The 19,793-nt window shown below is 45.6% G+C and overlaps 1 protein-coding gene across 1 annotated transcript; it reads right to left on the bottom strand.

Annotated features, from left to right (window-relative positions):
- Window positions 1-365: 365 nt before the first annotated feature.
- Window positions 366-19,448, bottom strand: LOC121838803 (adhesion G protein-coupled receptor B3-like). The gene is made up of 5 exons (XM_042313498.1): window positions 19,378-19,448; window positions 10,126-10,922; window positions 6,031-6,066; window positions 4,918-5,022; window positions 366-1,694 (listed from the first exon to the last, which is right to left on the bottom strand). Exons 2-5 carry the CDS (start codon window positions 10,906-10,908, stop codon window positions 1,506-1,508), a joined length of 1,113 nt encoding a protein of 370 aa, XP_042169432.1. The 5' UTR covers window positions 10,909-10,922; window positions 19,378-19,448; the 3' UTR covers window positions 366-1,505.
- Window positions 19,449-19,793: the final 345 nt, after the last annotated feature.

Raw genomic sequence — 19,793 nt, 5'->3', positions numbered from 1 at the left:
AATGTCTACACCTGACAAAAGATTTGGGCACAATCAGAATGTGGAAAAGATCAGGACAAAGGACACATGGGGCGGCAGGGTAGCCTAGTGGTTAGAGCGTTTGGACTAGTAACCGGAAGGTTGCAAGTTCAAACTCCTGAGCTGACAAGGTACAAATCTGTCGTTCTGCCCCTGAACAGGCAGTTAACCCACTGTTCCTAGGCTGTCATTGAAAATAAGAATTTGTTCTTAACTGACTTGCCTAGTTAAATAAAAAATGTTAGCCCAAGGTATAAACGGGGCTTCTGAGGAGAACCTGTTGGTTTAAAGAGCAATACATCTGACAAAGGCATGACCACCAGACAGACTTGACACGTTCTCTGAAGCAGTACGAACATATTTCCTCTTTTATTTACATTCCTTGTTCAAATGTTAACATTTTATAACGCTATAACGCTTGATCAAGTTGGCATTAAAATAAATTGGCACAAGTAAAACATATGTAGACAAAAGTTTATTTACACCATACAACATTTTTCATTTTTAAATATTTTATACAGGGCTGCAGATGAGAGAGTTTTAGCCGAGATTCTTCAAGCAAGATTCTGCAGTATTAAAGTTTGTGAAATATATTATTCATATAAAAGTGAGTATTACCTTTATTGCATTTAAAGCAATGAAGAATGTAGCTTTGACAAACATTCATTTTTATATGACAGAAAAGTCCTCTTTGCCTGACACTCTCGCTCATATATATTTTTATATTATAAAGTAAAAAGTATAGTAATGGCCAAACAGACTTGTTATAAACTTTTTAAAAACCTGCATAAATATATACATTGTGCTTCCAGGGTCCAGTTTTGTGAAATATAAAACTGGACCCAACGAAGCTGGGATTGACATTGTATTATGTCTTCATTTAGCTTTTGAGGTTTATTCATCTAGAAAGATGTTCACCTTTTTGAAACCAATTCTTCTTACCATGGGTACTCTGAAACACATGATGGTAAATATTGTACACCCACCTGGCTGGCCCGCTGCACTAAGTACACTAGTGAGAATACAAAAAGTAACACTGATGATTTTTGTTGTATTTTTTGTTGTATTTTTTCCTCCTGTCCTCTGTGTTTTCCTCTTAAATGGTATTGGCACATCATGTCCTTGTCATCCTCCTTTAGAATCCAGATATGTACTAGGCCAAGGCTGTTAGGACAGTCTGTCCATTTTTTCAGTGCAAAATACATCCTTTCCCCTTTCCTCCATGTCCTGGTTATCATTTTCCTCCTGGTTTTCCTCTTCCTGGTTTTTACTTCCTGGAAGTCTCCTTTCTGGAGTGCATCCAAAATGTCACCCTATTCCCTATATAGTGCACTACTTTTGACCAGAGCCCTATGAGTCCTGTTCAAAAGAGCCCTTTGGGTACTGGTGAAAAAGAGGCCTATAGGACCTGGTCATAAGTAGTGCACTTCATTGGGAAAAGGGTGCCATTTTGGACTCATTTCCTGGTTTGTTTAGATCAGATCAGATCAGACCTCTGTCTGGAAGTCTCCTTCCTGGACGTCTAAGGGGAGATTGACACACTTCTCCCACTCTGCTGCGGTCATCTCCAGAGAGTCCTTGGGGTCAGGGTCTAGTGCATTCATACTGGCGTAGTTCTGGTACTCACAGGCTGGGTTGTAGCTCTCCCAGGGGTTCTTGTTGGCCATGGCCTTGTCCTTGGGAGGACAGGGACAGGGACAGGTTAGCAGCAGATATGGACAGGGACATAGCAGGACATAGCAGATAGCATGCCTTACAGTCACTAAACATGGTTCACTATAAATTGTTACTATATGTTATACCACATATACTTTATATGTAATATATAGGATAGGGTCAGGGATATATACATACAGGGATATGTGAGGGTTATTACTTAGAAGGGAGCATGCCTCACTGTCACTGGTTACAGTTCTTCTTCTTAAACATTGGGTAACATTGGTTAAATACATTTGAATTTCATCACTTTAAAACATTTATAAACATTAATATGAAAGTTATAATGGATTATCCATGAAAGTTATTATAAAGTGTAGCAAAACAATGGATTATGCAGAGACTTTGAATCATGCTGTACTGCCTCTATGCATTGATCACCTCAACTAATGTTCTGGTAGAGCATATTAATGGTGTAATGGTTCTATGAGAAGTGTAAGTAACAAAAGGAAGTATCTCAAATGTGAATAATATGGTTAGATTATATCATGGAAGAAATCAAATGAATAGTGCGTTCCCTTCCAGCTGAATAACGGTGAAGAGGGACTAGAGGACGAGCTTCCACTGTTTCTGACTGTGTGCCGTTCTGTTCCCATAATCTGGATGTACTCTCACTGACACTCACAAAGAGACTAGTAGGGAGTCAAATAGGACAGCGAGCTATCGGAGCTGTTACTATGCAGTCAGGGAACACACAATGGTCACTAATGTTGTCTGTAGCTCTGGAGCCTGCCAGCTATTCAGCCAGCCCAGCCAGCACTGCAGTACATTTAATCAGCCAGCCCAGCCAGCCAGCATTTAATCAGCCAGCCTAGCCAGCACTGTACATTTAATCAGCCCAGCACTGCAGCCAGCCCAGCCAGCACTGCAGCCTAGCCATTTTTAATTAGCCAGCCCAGCCAGCACTGCAGCACTGCCAGTACATTTAATCAGCCAGCCAGCCAGCACTGCAGTACATTTAATCAGCCAGCCTAGCCAGCACTGCAGTACATTTAATCAGCCAGCCTAGCCAGCACTGCAGTACATTTAATCAGCCAGCCTAGCCAGCACTGCAGTACATTTAATCAGCCAGCCTAGCCAGCACTGCAGTACATTTATTCAGCCAGCCCAGCCAGCACTGCCAGCCCAGCATTTTTATTCAGCCAGCCCAGCCAGCACTGCAGTACATTTAATCAGCCAGTCCAGCCCAGCCAGCACTGCAGTACATTTAATCTGCCAGCCCAGCCAGCACTGCGGTACATTTATTCAGCCAGCCCAGCCAACACTGCAGTACATTTATTCAGCCAGCCCAGCCAGCACTTTATTCAGCCAGCCCAGCCAGCACTGCACATTTATTCAGCCAGCCCATTCAGCAAACACTGCAGTACATTTTTATTCAGCCAGCCCAGCCAGCACTGCAGTACATTTATTCAGCCCAGCCAGCACTGCAGTACATTTAATCTGCCCCCAGCCAGCACTGCAGTTTATTCAGCCAGCCCAGCCAACACTGCATTTTATTCAGCCAGCCCAGCCAGCACTGCACTTTATTCAGCCAGCCCAGCAAACACTGCAGTACATTTATTCAGCCAGCCCAGCAAACACTGCAGTACATTTATTCAGCCAGCCCAGCCAGCACTGCAGTACATTTATTCAGCCAGCAGCCAACACTGCAGTACATTTATTCAGCCAGCCCAGCAAACACTGCAGTACATTTATTCCAGAAGAAAAAAAAGAAAAACAAAGGGATGTAGTTTTCTATATAAATGTCCTTGTGGTGGTTACTAAGCAACAAGCAGAGAATTACACTGTGCAGTGGGGCTGATTGAAATGTGAGAGAAGAGAGAGAAGATTACATGACATGGCAGGCCGAGGGGCTAACTGCCTGCCTGCCTACTTGCATGCCGCAGAGCTGACACTATTCTCACACAACAACAGGCCTGAGTGTGTTTTGGTCAACAGGCCAATTTCCCAGGATACAGTGCAGAAAGCAATGCAGAAAGCATTCACTCAGTAGTGATCAATCCTGAATGACCATGTCTGGTCTCTTGAATGATACACATCTGGATTTGAATGGATGAACACTAATTCAGATGGACTACCACGACAGACAACCATCTCACAGTGGCTCTTTTCAATACATCTATGGTACATAGTCTTAACCTTGACCCCCCCATTTGCTGGGTGGTGGTAAAGAGAGCCAAGCAGGATCCTTTTCTCGATTCCTTGCATCCTTGTCCGAGTGAAGGGACCTTGGACCTTCTCCTTCAATATGGTTGAGAAGTAGGAGAGGAGTGAATCTGCAGACTGCCTAAATTAGATAATGCCTACCCTCTCTCAGACAGGATCTCTCAACTAGAGACTAGTCCCCCCCCTCACCAGTAGCAGCTGGCAGGCCTGTTAGGTATAGGGCCATGTCACTGAACCCCCTAGGTATAGGGCCATCACCAGTAGCAGCTGGCAGGCCTGCTAGGTATAGGGCCATGTCACCGAACCCCCTCACCAGTAGCAGCTGGCAGGCCTGCTAGGTATAGGTCTCTCAGACAGGATCTCTCAACTAGAGACTAGTCCCCCCCCCCACCAGTAGCAGCTGGCAGGCCTGTTAGGTATAGGGCCATGTCACTGAACCCCCTCACCAGTAGCAGCTGGCAGGCCTGTTAGGTATAGGGCCATGTCACTGAACCCCCCTCACCAGTAGCAGCTGGCAGGCCTGTTAGGTATAGGGCCATGTCACTGAACCCCCTCACCAGTAGCAGCTGGCAGGCCTGCTAGGTATAGGGCCATGTCACTGAACCCCCTCACCAGTAGCAGCTGGCAGGCCTGTTAGGTATAGGGCCATGTCACTGAACCCCCTCACCAGTAGCAGCTGGCAGGCCTGCTAGGTATAGGGCCATGTCACTGAACCCCCTCACCAGTAGCAGCTGGCAGGCCTGTTAGGTATAGGGCCATGTCACTGGATCTGTTAATTTGCTCAATGACTCACTATGTGTGTTGCTGAGCGGATGGACATCTAAAAAGACTATCTATCCTGACATTATCTTGTTTTGTACTCTAATTGGTCGACAACCACCAGCTTCGACCAATCACCCCACCTGGACCTTCTCCAGCTCTGTAATTGGTCTACAACAGACGACCGCTGACCAATCATCTCCCTCCTTCACCATTTCCTGTTACTGCTGACTTCCTGTTCCTGGTATTATTACTCACCATGCTGCCCATATTTGGTATGTCTTGAAATCGATCCAGGGTTTGAAATTTCTGATTCAGTTCTTGGAACAGCTCCATGTGTCTTTTCCTGGTGTGCATGACTTTCTGCAATGGCAAGGGGTTCGTTTTTGGTTTGGAAATCAAAGCCAGTAATAGGATGGAGATTATAATGCAATGTATTATCCTCTCCAACTAGTGCACCATTCTGAATAGCATTTAATCTGCCACTGGTATTACGGCAAGCCTGAGACATATTAAAGGGGCCAATGTCTTTTAATGTAAGCCAGTTGAGTAATTACATATAATTTATGGCCAATTTTATTATCAAATCTACCTTTTGCATTTATGCAGAATAGTCAGATTATAAAAATTTGATGGAGAAACGGAATAAACCCACAGAAGTGGTGTGAGACATTTGTGTCTTGGGCTGTCAGCCAATGTCATATTTTCCATAGAAAAAGTGCAGAAGTCAGGTGTGAAATGTGCATGTGACCTCATAAAGCGTAACAGTTTTCAAATCAACTCATAGCCGATGGATGTATGTAGGAGATGGAGGGGAACAACATGAGCGGGGAGATTTGCTGGCGGCCCTTTACGGGTTTAGATTGACAGCGTTGCTTTTACCTTAACTACGCCACACATCAATACATCTGTTTTGTGTCAAAACCATGTTACTCCAATAAGCTTAAGTGCTACACAAGGTAGTAGTAAAATTAAAGGGTAGGGTAAACACAAATGCTCAGTGTAACAACAGTAGTAAATTAAAGGGTAGGGCAACAGTAGTAAAACAGTTAAATTAAAGGGTAGGGTGAACACAAATGCTCAGTGTAACAACAGTAGTAAATTAAAGGGTAGGGCAAACACAAATGCTCAGTGTAACAACAGTGTAAATTAAAGGGTAGGGTAAACACAAATGCTCAGTGTAAAGTAGTAAATTAAAGGGTAGGGTAAACACAAATGCTCAGTGTAACAACAGTAGTAAATTAAAGGGTAGGGTAACACAAATGCTCAGTGTAACAACAGTAGTAAATTAAAGGGTAGAGCGAACACAAATGCTCAGTGTAACAACAAAAGCCTGAAGCATGCACTTTGCCAACCAGTAAATTGACTTACTTCAAAGTCCAGATCTTGGTAGCGCGATTTTCTTCTCTGAAGACAAAACAAACATATTGCGGATAATTAGACAGTCTGTTAACATGAGGGGTCATTAACTTCTGAATACTATAGAAATTATAATTATATTAATGAACACTAAATAACATTCTAACCATGACAAAATAAGCCCATTTTATTTTATGGCAACAACGTGACGATCTTCTCACTTGAACACAGCTACAAATGTATTCTGTATTTACCTCAGCCACAATTTCTCAGTGGAACATAACAACAAACAAAACCTTAATTTACTTAAACCAACACTTCAACAGTCTTCTCCACTCCAGCCTACCTCTAAGGTTAAATCAACACATCAACAGTCTTCTCCACTCCAGCCTACCTCTAAGGTTAAACCAACACTTCAACAGTCTTCTCCACTCCAGCCTACCTCTAAGGTTAAACCAACACTTCAACAGTCTTCTCCACTCCAGCCTACCTCTAAGGTTAAACCAACACTTCACCAGTCTTCTCCACTCCAGCCTACCTCTAAGGTTAAACCAACACTTCAACAGTCTTCTCACTCCAGCCTACCTCTAAGGTTAAATCAACACTTCAACAGTCTTCTCCACTCCAGCCTACCTCTAAGGTTAAACCAACACTTCAACAGTCTTCTCCACTCCAGCCTACCTCTAAGGTTAAACCAACACTTCACCAGTCTTCTCCACTCCAGCCTACCTCTAAGGTTAAACCAACACTTCAACAGTCTTCTCCTCTCCAGCCTATCTCTAAGGTTATCCAACACTTCACCAGTCTTCTCCACTCCAGCCTACCTCTAAGGTTAAACCAACACTTCAACAGTCTTCTCCACTCCAGCCTACCTCTAAGGTTAAACCAACACTTCAACAGTCTTCTCCACTCCAGCCTACCTCTAAGGTTAAACCAACACTTCAACAGTCTTCTCCTCTCCAGCCTACCTCTAAGGTTAAACCAACACTTCAACAGTCTTCTCTTCTCCAGCCTACCTCTAAGGTTAAACCAACACTTCAACAGCCTTCTCTTCTCCAGCCTACCTCTAAGGTTAAACCAACACTTCAACAGCCTTCTCTTCTCCAGCCTACCTCCAAGGTTAAATCAACACTTCAACAGCCTTCACTTCTCCAGCCTACCTCTAAGGTTAAACCAACACTTCAACAGCCTTCTCTTCTCCAGCCTACCTCTAAGGTTAAACCAACACTTCAACAGTCTTCTCCACTCCAGCCTACCTCTAAGGTTAAACCAACACTTCAACAGTCTTCTCCACTCCAGCCTACCTCTAAGGTTAAACCAACACTTCAACAGTCTTCTCCACTCCAGCCTACCTCTAAGGTTAAACCAACACTTCAACAGTCTTCTCCACTCCAGCCTACCTCTAAGGTTAAATCAACACTTCAACAGTCTTCTCCACTCCAGCCTACCTCTAAGGTTAAACCAACACTTCAACAGTCTTCTCCACTCCAGCCTACCTCTAAGGTTAAACCAACACTTCAACAGTCTTCTCCACTCCAGCCTACCTCTAAGGTTAAACCAACACTTCAACAGTCTTCTCCACTCCAGCCTACCTCTAAGGTTATCCAACACTTCAACAGTCTTCTCCACTCCAGCCTACCTCTAAGGTTAAACCAACACTTCAACAGTCTTCTCCTCCAGCCTACCTCTAAGGTTAAACCAACACTTCAACAGTCTTCTCTTCTCCAGCCTACCTCTAAGGTTAAATCAACACTTCAACAGTCTTCTCCACTCCAGCCTACCTCTAAGGTTAAACCAACACTTCAACAGTCTTCTCCACTCCAGCCTACCTCGAAGGTTAAACCAACACTTCAACAGTCTTCTCTTCTCCAGCCTACCTCTAAGGTTATCCAACACTTCAACAGTCTTCTCCACTCCAGCCTACCTCTAAGGTTAAACCAACACTTCAACAGTCTTCTCCACTCCAGCCTACCTCTAAGGTTAAACCAACACTTCAACAGTCTTCTCCACTCCAGCCTACCTCTAAGGTTAAACCAACACTTCAACAGCCTTCTCTTCTCCAGCCTACCTCTAAGGTTATCCAACACTTCAACAGTCTTCTCCTCTCCAGCCTACCTCTAAGGTTATCCAACACTTCAACAGTCTTCTCCTCTCCAGCCTACCTCTAAGGTTAAACCAACACTTCAACAGTCTTCTCCACTCCAGCCTACCTCTAAGGTTAAACCAACACTTCAACAGTCTTCTCTTCTCCAGCCTACCTCTAAGGTTAAACCAACACTTCAACAGTCTTCTCTCTCAGCCTACCTCTAAGGTTAAACCAACACTTCAACAGTCTTCTCCACTCCAGCCTACCTCTAAGGTTAAACCAACACTTCAACAGTCTTCTCCACTCCAGCCTACCTCTAAGGTTAAACCAACACTTCAACAGTCTTCTCCACTCCAGCCTACCTCTAAGGTTAAACCAACACTTCAACAGTCTTCTCTTCTCCAGCCTACCTCTAAGGTTAAACCAACACTTCAACAGCCTTCTCTTCTCCAGCCTACCTCTAAGGTTAAACCAACACTTCAACAGTCTTCTCCACTCCAGCCTACCTCTAAGGTTAAACCAACACTTCAACAGTCTTCTCTCTCCAGCCTACCTCTAAGGTTAAACCAACACTTCAACAGTCTTCTCTTCTCCAGCCTACCTCTAAGGTTAAACCAACACTTCAACAGTCTTCTCTCTCCAGCCTACCTCTAAGGTTAAACCAACACTTCAACAGTCTTCTCTCTCCAGCCTACCTCTAAGGTTAAACCAACACTTCAACAGTCTTCTCCTTCTCCAGCCTACCTCTAAGGTTAAACCAACACTTCAACAGTCTTCTCTTCTCCAGCCTACCTCTAAGGTTAAACCAACACTTCAACAGTCTTCTCCACACCAGCCTACCTCTAAGGTTAAACCAACACTTCAACAGCCTTCTCTTCTCCAGCCTACCTCTAAGGTTAAACCAACACTTCAACAGCCTTCACTTCTCCAGCCTACCTCTAAGGTTAAACCAACACTTCAACAGTCTTCACTTCTCCAGCCTACCTCTAAGGTTATCCAACACTTCAACAGCCTTCTCCACTCCAGCCTACCTCTAAGGTTAAACCAACACTTCAACAGTCTTCTCCACTCCAGCCTACCTCTAAGGTTAAACCAACACTTCAACAGTCTTCTCTTCTCCAGCCTACCTCTAAGGTTAAACCAACACTTCAACAGCCTTCTCTTCTCCAGCCTACCTCTAAGGTTAAACCAACACTTCAACAGTCTTCTCTTCTCCAGCCTACCTCTAAGGTTAAACCAACACTTCAACAGTCTTCTCTTCTCCAGCCTACCTCTAAGGTTAAACCAACACTTCAACAGTCTTCTCTTCTCCAGCCTACCTCTAAGGTTAAACCAACACTTCAACAGTCTTCTCCACACCAGCCTACCTCTAAGGTTAAACCAACACTTCAACAGTCTTCTCTTCTCCAGCCTACCTCTAAGGTTAAACCAACACTTCAACAGTCTTCTCTCTCAGCCTACCTCTAAGGTTAAACCAACACTTCAACAGTCTTCTCCACTCCAGCCTACCTCTAAGGTTAAACCAACACTTCAACAGTCTTCAGCCTACCTCTAGGTTAAACCAACACTTCAACAGTCTTCTTCTCCAGCCTACCTCTAAGGTTAAACCAACACTTCAACAGTCTTCTCCACTCCAGCTACCTCTAAGGTTAAACCAACACTTCAACAGTCTTCTCCACTCCAGCCTACCTCTAAGGTTAAACCAACACTTCAACAGTCTTCTCTTCTCCAGCCTACCTCTAAGGTTAAACCAACACTTCAACAGTCTTCACTCCAGCCTACCTCTAAGGTTAAACCAACACTTCAACAGTCTTCTCCACTCCAGTCTACCTCTAAGGTTAAATCAACACTTCAACAGCCTTCACTTCTCCAGCCTACCTCTAAGGTTAAACCAACACTTCAACAGCCTTCTCTTCTCCAGCCTACCTCTAAGGTTAAACCAACACTTCAACAGTCTTCTCCACTCCAGCCTACCTCTAAGGTTATCCAACACTTCAACAGCCTTCTCTTCTCCAGCCTACCTCTAAGGAGCTCATGGATATGGTGGATCCCGTCTCGCTCCTCGACAGCCCTCCAGTCTCTTCCATCTCAGCCAGGAAGTTCTTGACAGCTGTTCGGGGTTCAAAGGGCAGGTTCTGCTGCATGTGTTCCTGTCCTCCTCCTGACCCATACTGCTGCTGTAGGTTCTGATCCATGTTCACCCCCATGTTCATGTGCTCCATGACCCCAATCCCGCCCATCCCCGTCGGGCTCATGTTGAAGTCCGGTGCCATCTTGTAGTGTTGCATCATCCTATCATGGGGCAGCGTATCTCCCATGCCCAGGCCCATGTTCATCTTGGTGGAGCTATCGTCCTTCAGGAGAGTGGGAAGTGTGTTACAGTTCCCAGATCCTGCTGCCGCCGCCGAAGCTCGTGGCATCACGATGTAGTCTGTCTCCATCATCTGGCCTTGGGGTGAATGTCCGCCCATACCACCCATACCGCCCATGCTGCCCATGTCGTGGCCACTGCCCATCCCGCCATGCCCGTGCCCGCCCATATCCTGGTCGGACTGACGGAGAGCATCATCGGTGCACAGGTAGACGGTGCGGCGCATGTCGGACACGCTATCGCCCAGGCAGCCCTCACCCATGTCCCCCATGGGGCCCATGTGCATGCCGGGCTGCTGGATCATCACCTTGGAGATGATGTTGCCAGGTAAGGTGGAGTAGTTGAGCCCCTCGGGACCCTTCTCATCCTCCTCATCATTCAGAGAGATGCGGGATAGGGTGCCGGTGATGGTCGCCGCGCGGCAAGAGCCCATGTCTTTGTGGAGAGCTGTGGAGAGGAGAGAAAGGGGAGTTAGTGGGGAATGAATACACCATACTGACAGACAGGGGAGTTAGTGGAATGAATGCACCATACTGACAGACATGGGAGTTAGTGGGGAATGAATGCACCATACTGACAGACTGGGGAGTTAGTGGGGAATGAATGCACCATACTGACAGACAGGGTTAGTTAGTGGAATGAATGCACCATACTGACAGACAGGGGAGTTAGTGGGGAATGAATGCACCATACTGACAGACAGGGTGGTTAGTGGAATGAATGCACCATACTGACAGACAGGGGAGTTAGTGGGGAATGAATGCACCATACTGACAGACAGGGAGTTAGTGGGGAATGAATGCACCATACTGACAGACAGGGGAGTTAGTGGAATGAATGCACCATACTGACAGACAGGGGAGTTAGTGGGGAATGCACCATACTGACAGACAGGGTGGTTAGTGGAATGAATGCACCATACTGACAGACAGGGTGGTTAGTGGAATGAATGCACCATACTGACAGACAGGGGTTAGTGGGGAATGAATGCACCATGGGGAATGAATGCACCATACTGACAGACAGGGGAGTTAGTGGGGAATGAATGCACCATACTGACAGACAGGGAGTTAGTGGGGAATGAATGCACCATACTGACAGACAGGGAGTTAGTGGGGAATGAATGCACCATACTGACAGACAGGGGAGTTAGTGGGGAATGAATGCACCATACTGACAGACAGGGGAGTTAGTGGGGAATGAATGCACCATACTGACAGACAGGGAGTTAGTGGGGAATGAATGCACCATACTGACAGACAGGGGAGTTAGTGGAAATGAATGCACCATACTGACAGACAGGGAGTTAGTGGGGAATGAATGCACCATACTGACAGACAGGGTGGTTAGTGGAATGAATGCACCATACTGACAGACAGGGGAGTTAGTGGGGAATGAATGCACCATACTGACAGACAGGGGAGTTAGTGGGGAATGAATGCACCATACTGACAGACAGGGGGAATGAATGCACCATACTGACAGACAGGGGTTAGTGGGGAATGAATGCACCATACTGACAGACAGGGAGTTAGTGGGGAATGAATGCACCATACTGACAGACAGGGGAGTTAGTGGGGAATGAATGCACCATACTGACAGACAGGGTGAGTTAGTGGGGAATGAATGCACCATACTGACAGACAGGGGAGTTAGTGGGGAATGAATGCACCATACTGACAGACAGGGGAGTTAGTGGGGAATGAATGCACCATACTGACAGACAGGGGAGTTAGTGGGGAATGAATGCACCATACTGACAGACAGGGGAGTTAGTGGGGAATGAATGCACCATACTGACAGACAGGGAGTTAGTGGGGAATGAATGCACCATACTGACAGACAGGGGAGTTAGTGGGGAATGAATGCACCATACTGACAGACAGGGAGTTAGTGGGGAATGAATGCACCATACTGACAGACAGGGAGTTAGTGGAATGAATGCACCATACTGACAGACAGGGGAGTTAGTGGGGAATGAATGCACCATACTGACAGACAGGGGAGTTAGTGGGGAATGAATGCACCATACTGACAGACAGGGTGGTTAGTGGAATGAATGCACCATACTGACAGACAGGGGAGTTAGTGGGGAATGAATGCACCATACTGACAGACAGGGAGTTAGTGGGGAATGAATGCACCATACTGACAGACAGGGGAGTTAGTGGGGAATGAATGCACCATACTGACAGACAGGGGAGTTAGTGGGGAATGAATGCACCATACTGACAGACAGGGGAGTTAGTGGGGAATGAATGCACCATACTGACAGACAGGGGAGTTAGTGGGGAATGAATGCACCATACTGACAGACAGGGTGGTTAGTGGAATGAATGCACCATACTGACAGACAGGGGAGTTAGTGGGGAATGAATGCACCATACTGACAGACAGGGGAGTTAGTGGGGAATGAATGCACCATACTGAGAACTAATGTCAGTCTGTTCTGTATGATCTGTTTATTTCTTATTGTATGCTTATTTTAATCATTCTGATTTCAAACCATTGTTGCATTTCAGACCATTGTTGCATTTCCTTTTGATGAATATATGTAAAAACAAAGAATTTAAATAATAATGCCAGGACACTTCGCACAAATTGAAACAATGAACCGGATGTGCCCATTTTACAGTGTAATGACTATTTCCTCATACAGCTGGGAAGAAATAGACAAAACTTGACTACCAATCTCTTCAAATAGGACGCAGGGACACTACTTCAAAAGAGCCACTATAGAGGATTAGATGTTCCTGATATAACTAAGTACAGAGCCGACAAGCCTCTGAGGAGGACTTTCCTCAAATTCCACCTGAAATCCCGGATACCTAAGACACCTTTTTATCTTATTATGGTTTGGTTCACCTTGGAAAAACCCCAAAACCCCAGACACATAACCAGGAGAGGCTAGCTTTTTGTTCAAAAGCTCCCTTGTCAGAAGTCAGAAATACCCTGTTTGGGGACAGAACATCCTGTACTGCTGTTCTCTGTGCATCTCTCCACCGCTGCAGAGCTGATGTCTGCGTCCCAAATGGTAGCATATTCACTCCATAATGCACTACTTTTGATGAGAGCTGGTCCCTATAGATCCTGGTCAAAAGTAGTGCACTAGGAAGGGAATAGGGTGCCATTTGGGATGCATTTGCGGCCATTTTAATCTTGGCCTTCTGAATCCTCCACAGGGGAATTGCCTGTTCGAAAACCAACAGGCTGCAAGGAGAACACAAGGTCAGCAGTGTGTGTGTGTGTGTGTGTGTGTGTGTGTGTGTGTGTGTGTGTGTGTGTGTGTGTGTGTGTGTGTGTGTGTGTGTGTGTGTGTGTGTGTGTGTGTGTGTGTGTGTGTGTGTGTGTGTGTGTGTGTGTGTGTGCGTTTGTGTCCAGCGCAGAGCAGAGCAGCGCAGCACGGCCAGAAACAGAAAACATAACACTTCCCTTTTTGTTTTCAGCCTGAATCACCACAGAGTGGAGCAGGGAGATAAACAGTGGTGCAGAGAGAGAGGAAGGAGGGGTAGGGGTAGGGGTAGGGGTAGGGGTTAGGGGAGGGAGGGGTAGGGGTAGGGGGTAGGGGGTAGGGGGTAAGGTAGGAGGTAGTGGTAGAGGGTAGGGGGTAGGGGGTAGGGGGTAGGGGGGGTGGGGGTGGGGGGTAGAGGGTAGGGGGTAGGGGGTGGGGGAGGGGGTGGGGTAGGGGGTAGAGGGTAGGGGGTGGGGGTAGGGGTAGGGGGTAGGGGTGGGGGTGGGGGGGTAGGGGTAGGGGGTAGGGGGTGGGGGAGGGGGTGGGGTAGGGGGTGGGGGGGTAGGGGGTGGGGGTGGGGTAGGGGGTGGGGGAGGGGGGTGGGGTAGGGGTAGAGGGTAGGGGGTGGGGGTAGGGGTAGAGGGTAGGGGGTGAGGGTAGGGGTAGAGGGTAGAGGGTAGGGGGTAGGGGGTAGGGGGTAGGGGTGGGGGGGGGGGGTAGAGGGTAGGGGGTAGGGGTAGGGGTAGGGGGTGAGGGTAGGGGTAGAGGGTAGAGGGTAGGGGGTAGGGGGTAGGGGTGGGGGTGGGGGTAGAGGGTAGGGGGTGGGGGTGGGGTAGAGGGTAGGGGGAGGGGGTGGGGGTAGGGGTAGGGGTGGGGTAGGGGTAGGGGGTCAGTCATTAAGACTGCTCATGATTTATACATTTTTATATTACTCTGCCATGTTTTAAGTCTTTAAGTCTTAATATCAACAACAGAACTGGAGTTATAACCAGTTTTAAGAAGGCATGTCATTTTTTGGAAAGGTTTTCCCCTGTTGCCCCTCCTTCTCCCAACAGTAGGGCCTGCTCCACTCCTTCTCCCAACAGTAGGGCCTGCTCCACTCCTTCTCCCAACAGTAGGGCCTGCTCCACTCCTTCTCCCAACAGTAGGGCCTGCTCCACTCCTTCTCCCAACAGTAGGGCCTGCTCCACTCCTTCTCCCCAATAGTAGGGCCTGCTCCACTCCTTCTCCCAACAGTAGGGCCTGCTCCACTCCTTCTCCCAACAGTAGGGCCTGCTCCACTCCTTCTCCCAACAGTAGGGCCTGCTCCACTCCTTCTCCCAACAGTAGGGCCTGCTCCACTCCTTCTCCCAACAGTAGGGCCTGCTCCACTCCTTCTCCCAACAGTAGGGCCTGCTCCACTCCTTCTCCCAACAGTAGGGCCTGCTCCACTCCTTCTCCCAACAGTAGGGCCTGCTCCACTCCTTCTCCCAACAGTAGGGCCTGCTCCACTCCTTCTCCCAACAGTAGGGCCTGCTCCACTCCTTCTCCCAACAGTAGGGCCTGCTCCACTCCTTCTCCCAACCTTAGGGCCTGCTCCACTCCTTCTCCCAACAGTAGGGCCTGCTCCACTCCTTCTCCCAACAGTAGGGCCTGCCTCCACTCCTTCTCCCAACAGTAGGGCCTGCTCCACTCCTTCTCCCAACAGTAGGGCCTGCTCCACTCCTTCTCCCAACCTTAGGGCCTGCTCCACTCCTTCTCCCAACAGTAGGGCCTGCTCCACTGCCTTCTCCCAACAGTAGGGCCTGCTCCACTCCTTCTCCCAGCAGTAGGGCCTGCTCCACTCCTTCTCTCAACAGTAGGGCCTGCTCCACTCCTTCTCTCAACAGTAGGGCCTGCTCCACTCCTTCTCCCAACAGTAGGGCCTGCTCCACTCCTTCTCCCAACAGTAGGGCCTGCTCCACTCCACTGCCCAGCTGATAATCACTCCACATTTGCCTGAAAACTGAACCTAAACTAGACCAAAACTAATTTCACACATATAACAACAAATTACATAAATTAAGTAAAGTATGGGGGAGTTGATGAGTGAGGGGAAGCGAACAATGAATAATTATGTAATCACCAATTGTGAATGAAGAACAGGGCGGGCCATTCTATTGTAATGATCTATTCTAATTATGGGCCTAATATGAAAATGGTATGTTCCCTCTATCAGTTCACCAAATTAAAGCAGTCTTATCAGTCTACTCTGGACTACTTGGAGTAGGCTACACAGGGAGAGCATGCGTAATTATACACTACCGTTCAAAAGTTTGGGGTCACTTGTTTTTGAAAGAAAAGCAATTTTTTAGACTGACGAGTTTCAGAAGAAAATTATTTGAGGACAAGTACATTAGGCCAGTTTTCTAATAATCAATTAGCCTTTTAAAATTATAAACTTGGATTAGCTAACACAACGTGCCATTGGAACACAGGAGTGATAGTTGCTGATAATGGGCCTCTGTACGCCTATGAAGATATTCTATAAAAAAATCAGCCGTTTCCAGCTACAATAGTCATTTACAACATTAACAATGTCTACACTGTATTTCTGATCAATTTGATGTTATTTTAATGGACAAAAAAAATAGCTTTTCTTTCAAAAACAATGACATTTCTAAGTGACCCCAAACTTTTGAACGGTAGTGTAAATGCTGAATGGCTTTCAATATCTGGGAAAATATTCACATCGGGCAGCAGGCGCAAGAGACTTGAGACTACTGTTGAGACTACTGTTGTTTTCATCAAGGCCTTATGATGATGTTGAGGCCACTGTTGTTTTCATCAAGGCCTTATGATGATGTTGAGGCCACTGTTGTTTTCATCAAGGCCTTATGATGATGTTGAGGCCACTGTTGCTTTCATCAAGGCCTTATGATGATATTGAGGCTACTGATGTTTTCATCAAGGCCTCATGATGATGTTGAGGCTAGTGACGTTTTCATCACGGCTTTACGATGATGTTGAGGCTATTGACATTTTCACCAAGGCTTTACGATGATGTTGAGGCTACTGATGTTTTCATCAAGGCCTTATGATGATGTTGAGGCTACTGTTGTTTTCATCAAGGCCTTATGATGATGTTGAGGCTACTGTTGTTTTCATCAAGGCCTTATGATGATGTTGAGGCTACTGTTGTTTTCATCAAGGCCTTATGATGATGTTGAGACTACTGTTGTTTTCATCAAGGCCTTATGATGATGTTGAGGCCACTGTTGTTTTCATCAAGGCCTTATGATGATGTTGAGGCTACTGTTGTTTTCATCAAGGCCTTATGATGATGTTGAGGCTACTGTTGTTTTCATCAAGGCCTTATGATGATGTTGAGGCCACTGTTGTTTTCATCAAGGCCTTATGATGATGTTGAGGCTACTGTTGTTTTCATCAAGGCCTTATGATGATGTTGAGACTACTGTTGTTTTCATCAAGGCCTTATGATGATGTTGAGGCCACTGTTGTTTTCATCAAGGCCTTATGATGATGTTGAGGCCACTGTTGTTTTCATCAAGGCCTTATGATGATGTTGAGGCCACTGTTGCTTTCATCAAGGCCTTATGATGATATTGAGGCTACTGATGTTTTCATCAAGGCCTCATGATGATGTTGAGGCTAGTGACGTTTTCATCACGGCTTTACGATGATGTTGAGGCTATTGACATTTTCACCAAGGCTTTACGATGATGTTGAGGCTACTGATGTTTTCATCAAGGCCTTGTGATGATGTTGAGGCTACTGTTGTTTTCATCAAGGCCTTATGATGATGTTGAGGCCACTGTTGTTTTCATCAAGGCCTTATGATGATGTTGAGGCTACTGTTGTTTTCATCAAGGCCTTATGATGATGTTGAGACTACTGTTGTTTTCATCAAGGCCTTATGATGATGTTGAGGCCACTGTTGTTTTCATCAAGGCCTTATGATGATGTTGAGGCCACTGTTGTTTTCATCAAGGCCTTATGATGATGTTGAGGCCACTGTTGTTTTCATCAAGGCCTTATGATGATGTTGAGGCTACTGTTGTTTTCATCAAGGCCTTATGATGATGTTGTGACTACTGTTGTTTTCATCAAGGCCTTATGATGATGTTGAGGCCACTGTTGCTTTCATCAAGGCCTTATGATGATATTGAGGCTACTGATGTTTTCATCAAGGCCTCATGATGATGTTGAGGCTAGTGACGTTTTCATCACGGCTTTACGATGATGTTGAGGCTATTGATGTTTTCATCAAGGCCTTATGATGATGTTGAGGCTATTGACATTTTCATCAAGGTCTTAAGGTGATGTAGAGGATATGACATTTTCATCAAGGCCTTATAATGATGTTGAGGCCACTGTTGTTTTCATCAAGGCCCTATGATGATGTTGAGGCTACTGTTGTTTTCATCAAGGCCTTATGATGATGTTGAGGCTACTGATGTTTTCATCAAGGCCTTATGATGATGAGGCTGTTATCATGTTCAAATTAAATATTCATTCTGTTTCACAGTTGTTACGAAGGTACTCCACAAATAGAATTGATTGAACAATTAAATATATATATATTTTACATTTAGCCTACAGTAACTTCAACTAATGAAAACGCCATTGTGTTATTTCAAATAGAAAAAACAAATTGTATTCTAATGTTACCCAAATGTTTATTTTTGTGATAGCATTATCAAATATATTAATTACACTGTTGGAATGTTGCAGTCAGGCCTCCTGAGTGGCACAGTGGTCTAAGGCACAACATTGCAGTGCTAGCTGAGCCACCAGAGATTCTGGGTTCGAGTCCAGGCTCTGTCACAGCTGACTGTCAGTTATCCTTAATTCTCTCACAGCATCCAGCCTGTTTGACACAAAGCTATTTTCCACATTTTAGACCACTTTTTTTCTCAGGCCTCCATTGATTTAGTCACCCAAACCTTCACCATCCTACAAGGGTAAAAACTCCAATCAATTTTGAATAGATTATAATAGAGACATGAGGTTAGAACCATTGGTTTTGTTAGAGGAGTATTTACACAATGAACATTTACCTATTGGTCAAAATATGTGTTTGTGATTGGACACCTTACACACTCTTAAAAACACAATACTTTAAACATGGGTCATCAACAAAACCAATGAAAGCAGGGCTACAGTGCAATGCTTTCCCGTCGGCCATTTTGTCAATGAACAACAAGTACAAAGGGATGTTTAAAATGATAAGCGCTGTCATTATTATTCAAATTCACGACCTTCCCACTCTATCTTACCCTTCTCTTTGATATCAAACAATGTGTTTCATCCCACACAGAAAGCTAGCCGGCTTTCTGACACCTAACAAATTCTCTTTTTTCACTGAAGCCTCCCCTTATCACTCCTCATCTGTGTCCCAAATGGCACCCCTATTCCCTTTATAGTGTGACCTGTGACCAGGGCCCATGGGTAAAGTAGTGAACTATATGGGGAATTTGGGATGCAAGCCTGTTCTCACATCAAATGGGTCTGTTTTGATAATTAAGCCAGCAGGCGTCCAATGTGGATAGTGGGCTGTTACACAACCTGGGAAGTTATTTGATGTTGTTTTTACCCCCATTGTGTCTAACCTCTTTTTAGGGCTTTAATTTCAATAGGCAATGTAATTAGGAGCTCATTAATTGAACGTGACACCTGTCTGTTCGTTACCTGATCGACAGGCGATGTCAACGTCTTTCTCAAAGTCCGTCTGTTGGGAGAGAAAAGACAACAGTGGTGAAAATACGGTCAGGTAGACATAGATGTAGACATAGATGTAGACATAGATGTAGACATAGATGTAGACGTAGACATAGATGTAGACATAGATGTAGACATAGATGTAGATGTAGACATAGATGTAGACATAGATGTAGATGTAGACATAGATGTAGACATAGATGTAGACATAGATGTAGACATAGATGTAGATGTAGATGTAGATGTAGACATAGATGTAGACGTAGATGTAGACATAGATGTAGATGTAGACATAGATGTAGACATAGATGTAGACATAGATGTAGATGTAGACATAGATGTAGACATAGATGTAGACGTAGATGTAGACATAGATGTAGACATAG

Source organism: Oncorhynchus tshawytscha, unplaced genomic scaffold (genome assembly GCF_018296145.1).
Source record: "Oncorhynchus tshawytscha isolate Ot180627B unplaced genomic scaffold, Otsh_v2.0 Un_contig_9442_pilon_pilon, whole genome shotgun sequence".
NCBI classification, from domain to species: Eukaryota; Metazoa; Chordata; class Actinopteri; order Salmoniformes; family Salmonidae; genus Oncorhynchus; species Oncorhynchus tshawytscha.
Note: the sequence above shows the minus strand (reverse complement) of the source record. Positions and strands in the feature narration are given on the sequence as shown.

Bases quoted from the DNA above. Each gene is read 5' to 3' on its own strand.
- LOC121838803 (XM_042313498.1), bottom strand. From the start codon at position 10,908: ATGGGCTCTTGCCGCGCGGCGACCATCACCGGCACCCTATCCCGCATC. The intron at 5,023-6,030 runs GTAAGTCAATTT...TTGCCATTGCAG, and splicing joins ACCAAGATCTGGACTTTGAA to AAAGTCATGCACACCAGGAA. The intron at 1,695-4,917 runs GTGAGTAATAAT...TGTCCTCCCAAG, and splicing joins TACCAAATATGGGCAGCATG to GACAAGGCCATGGCCAACAA.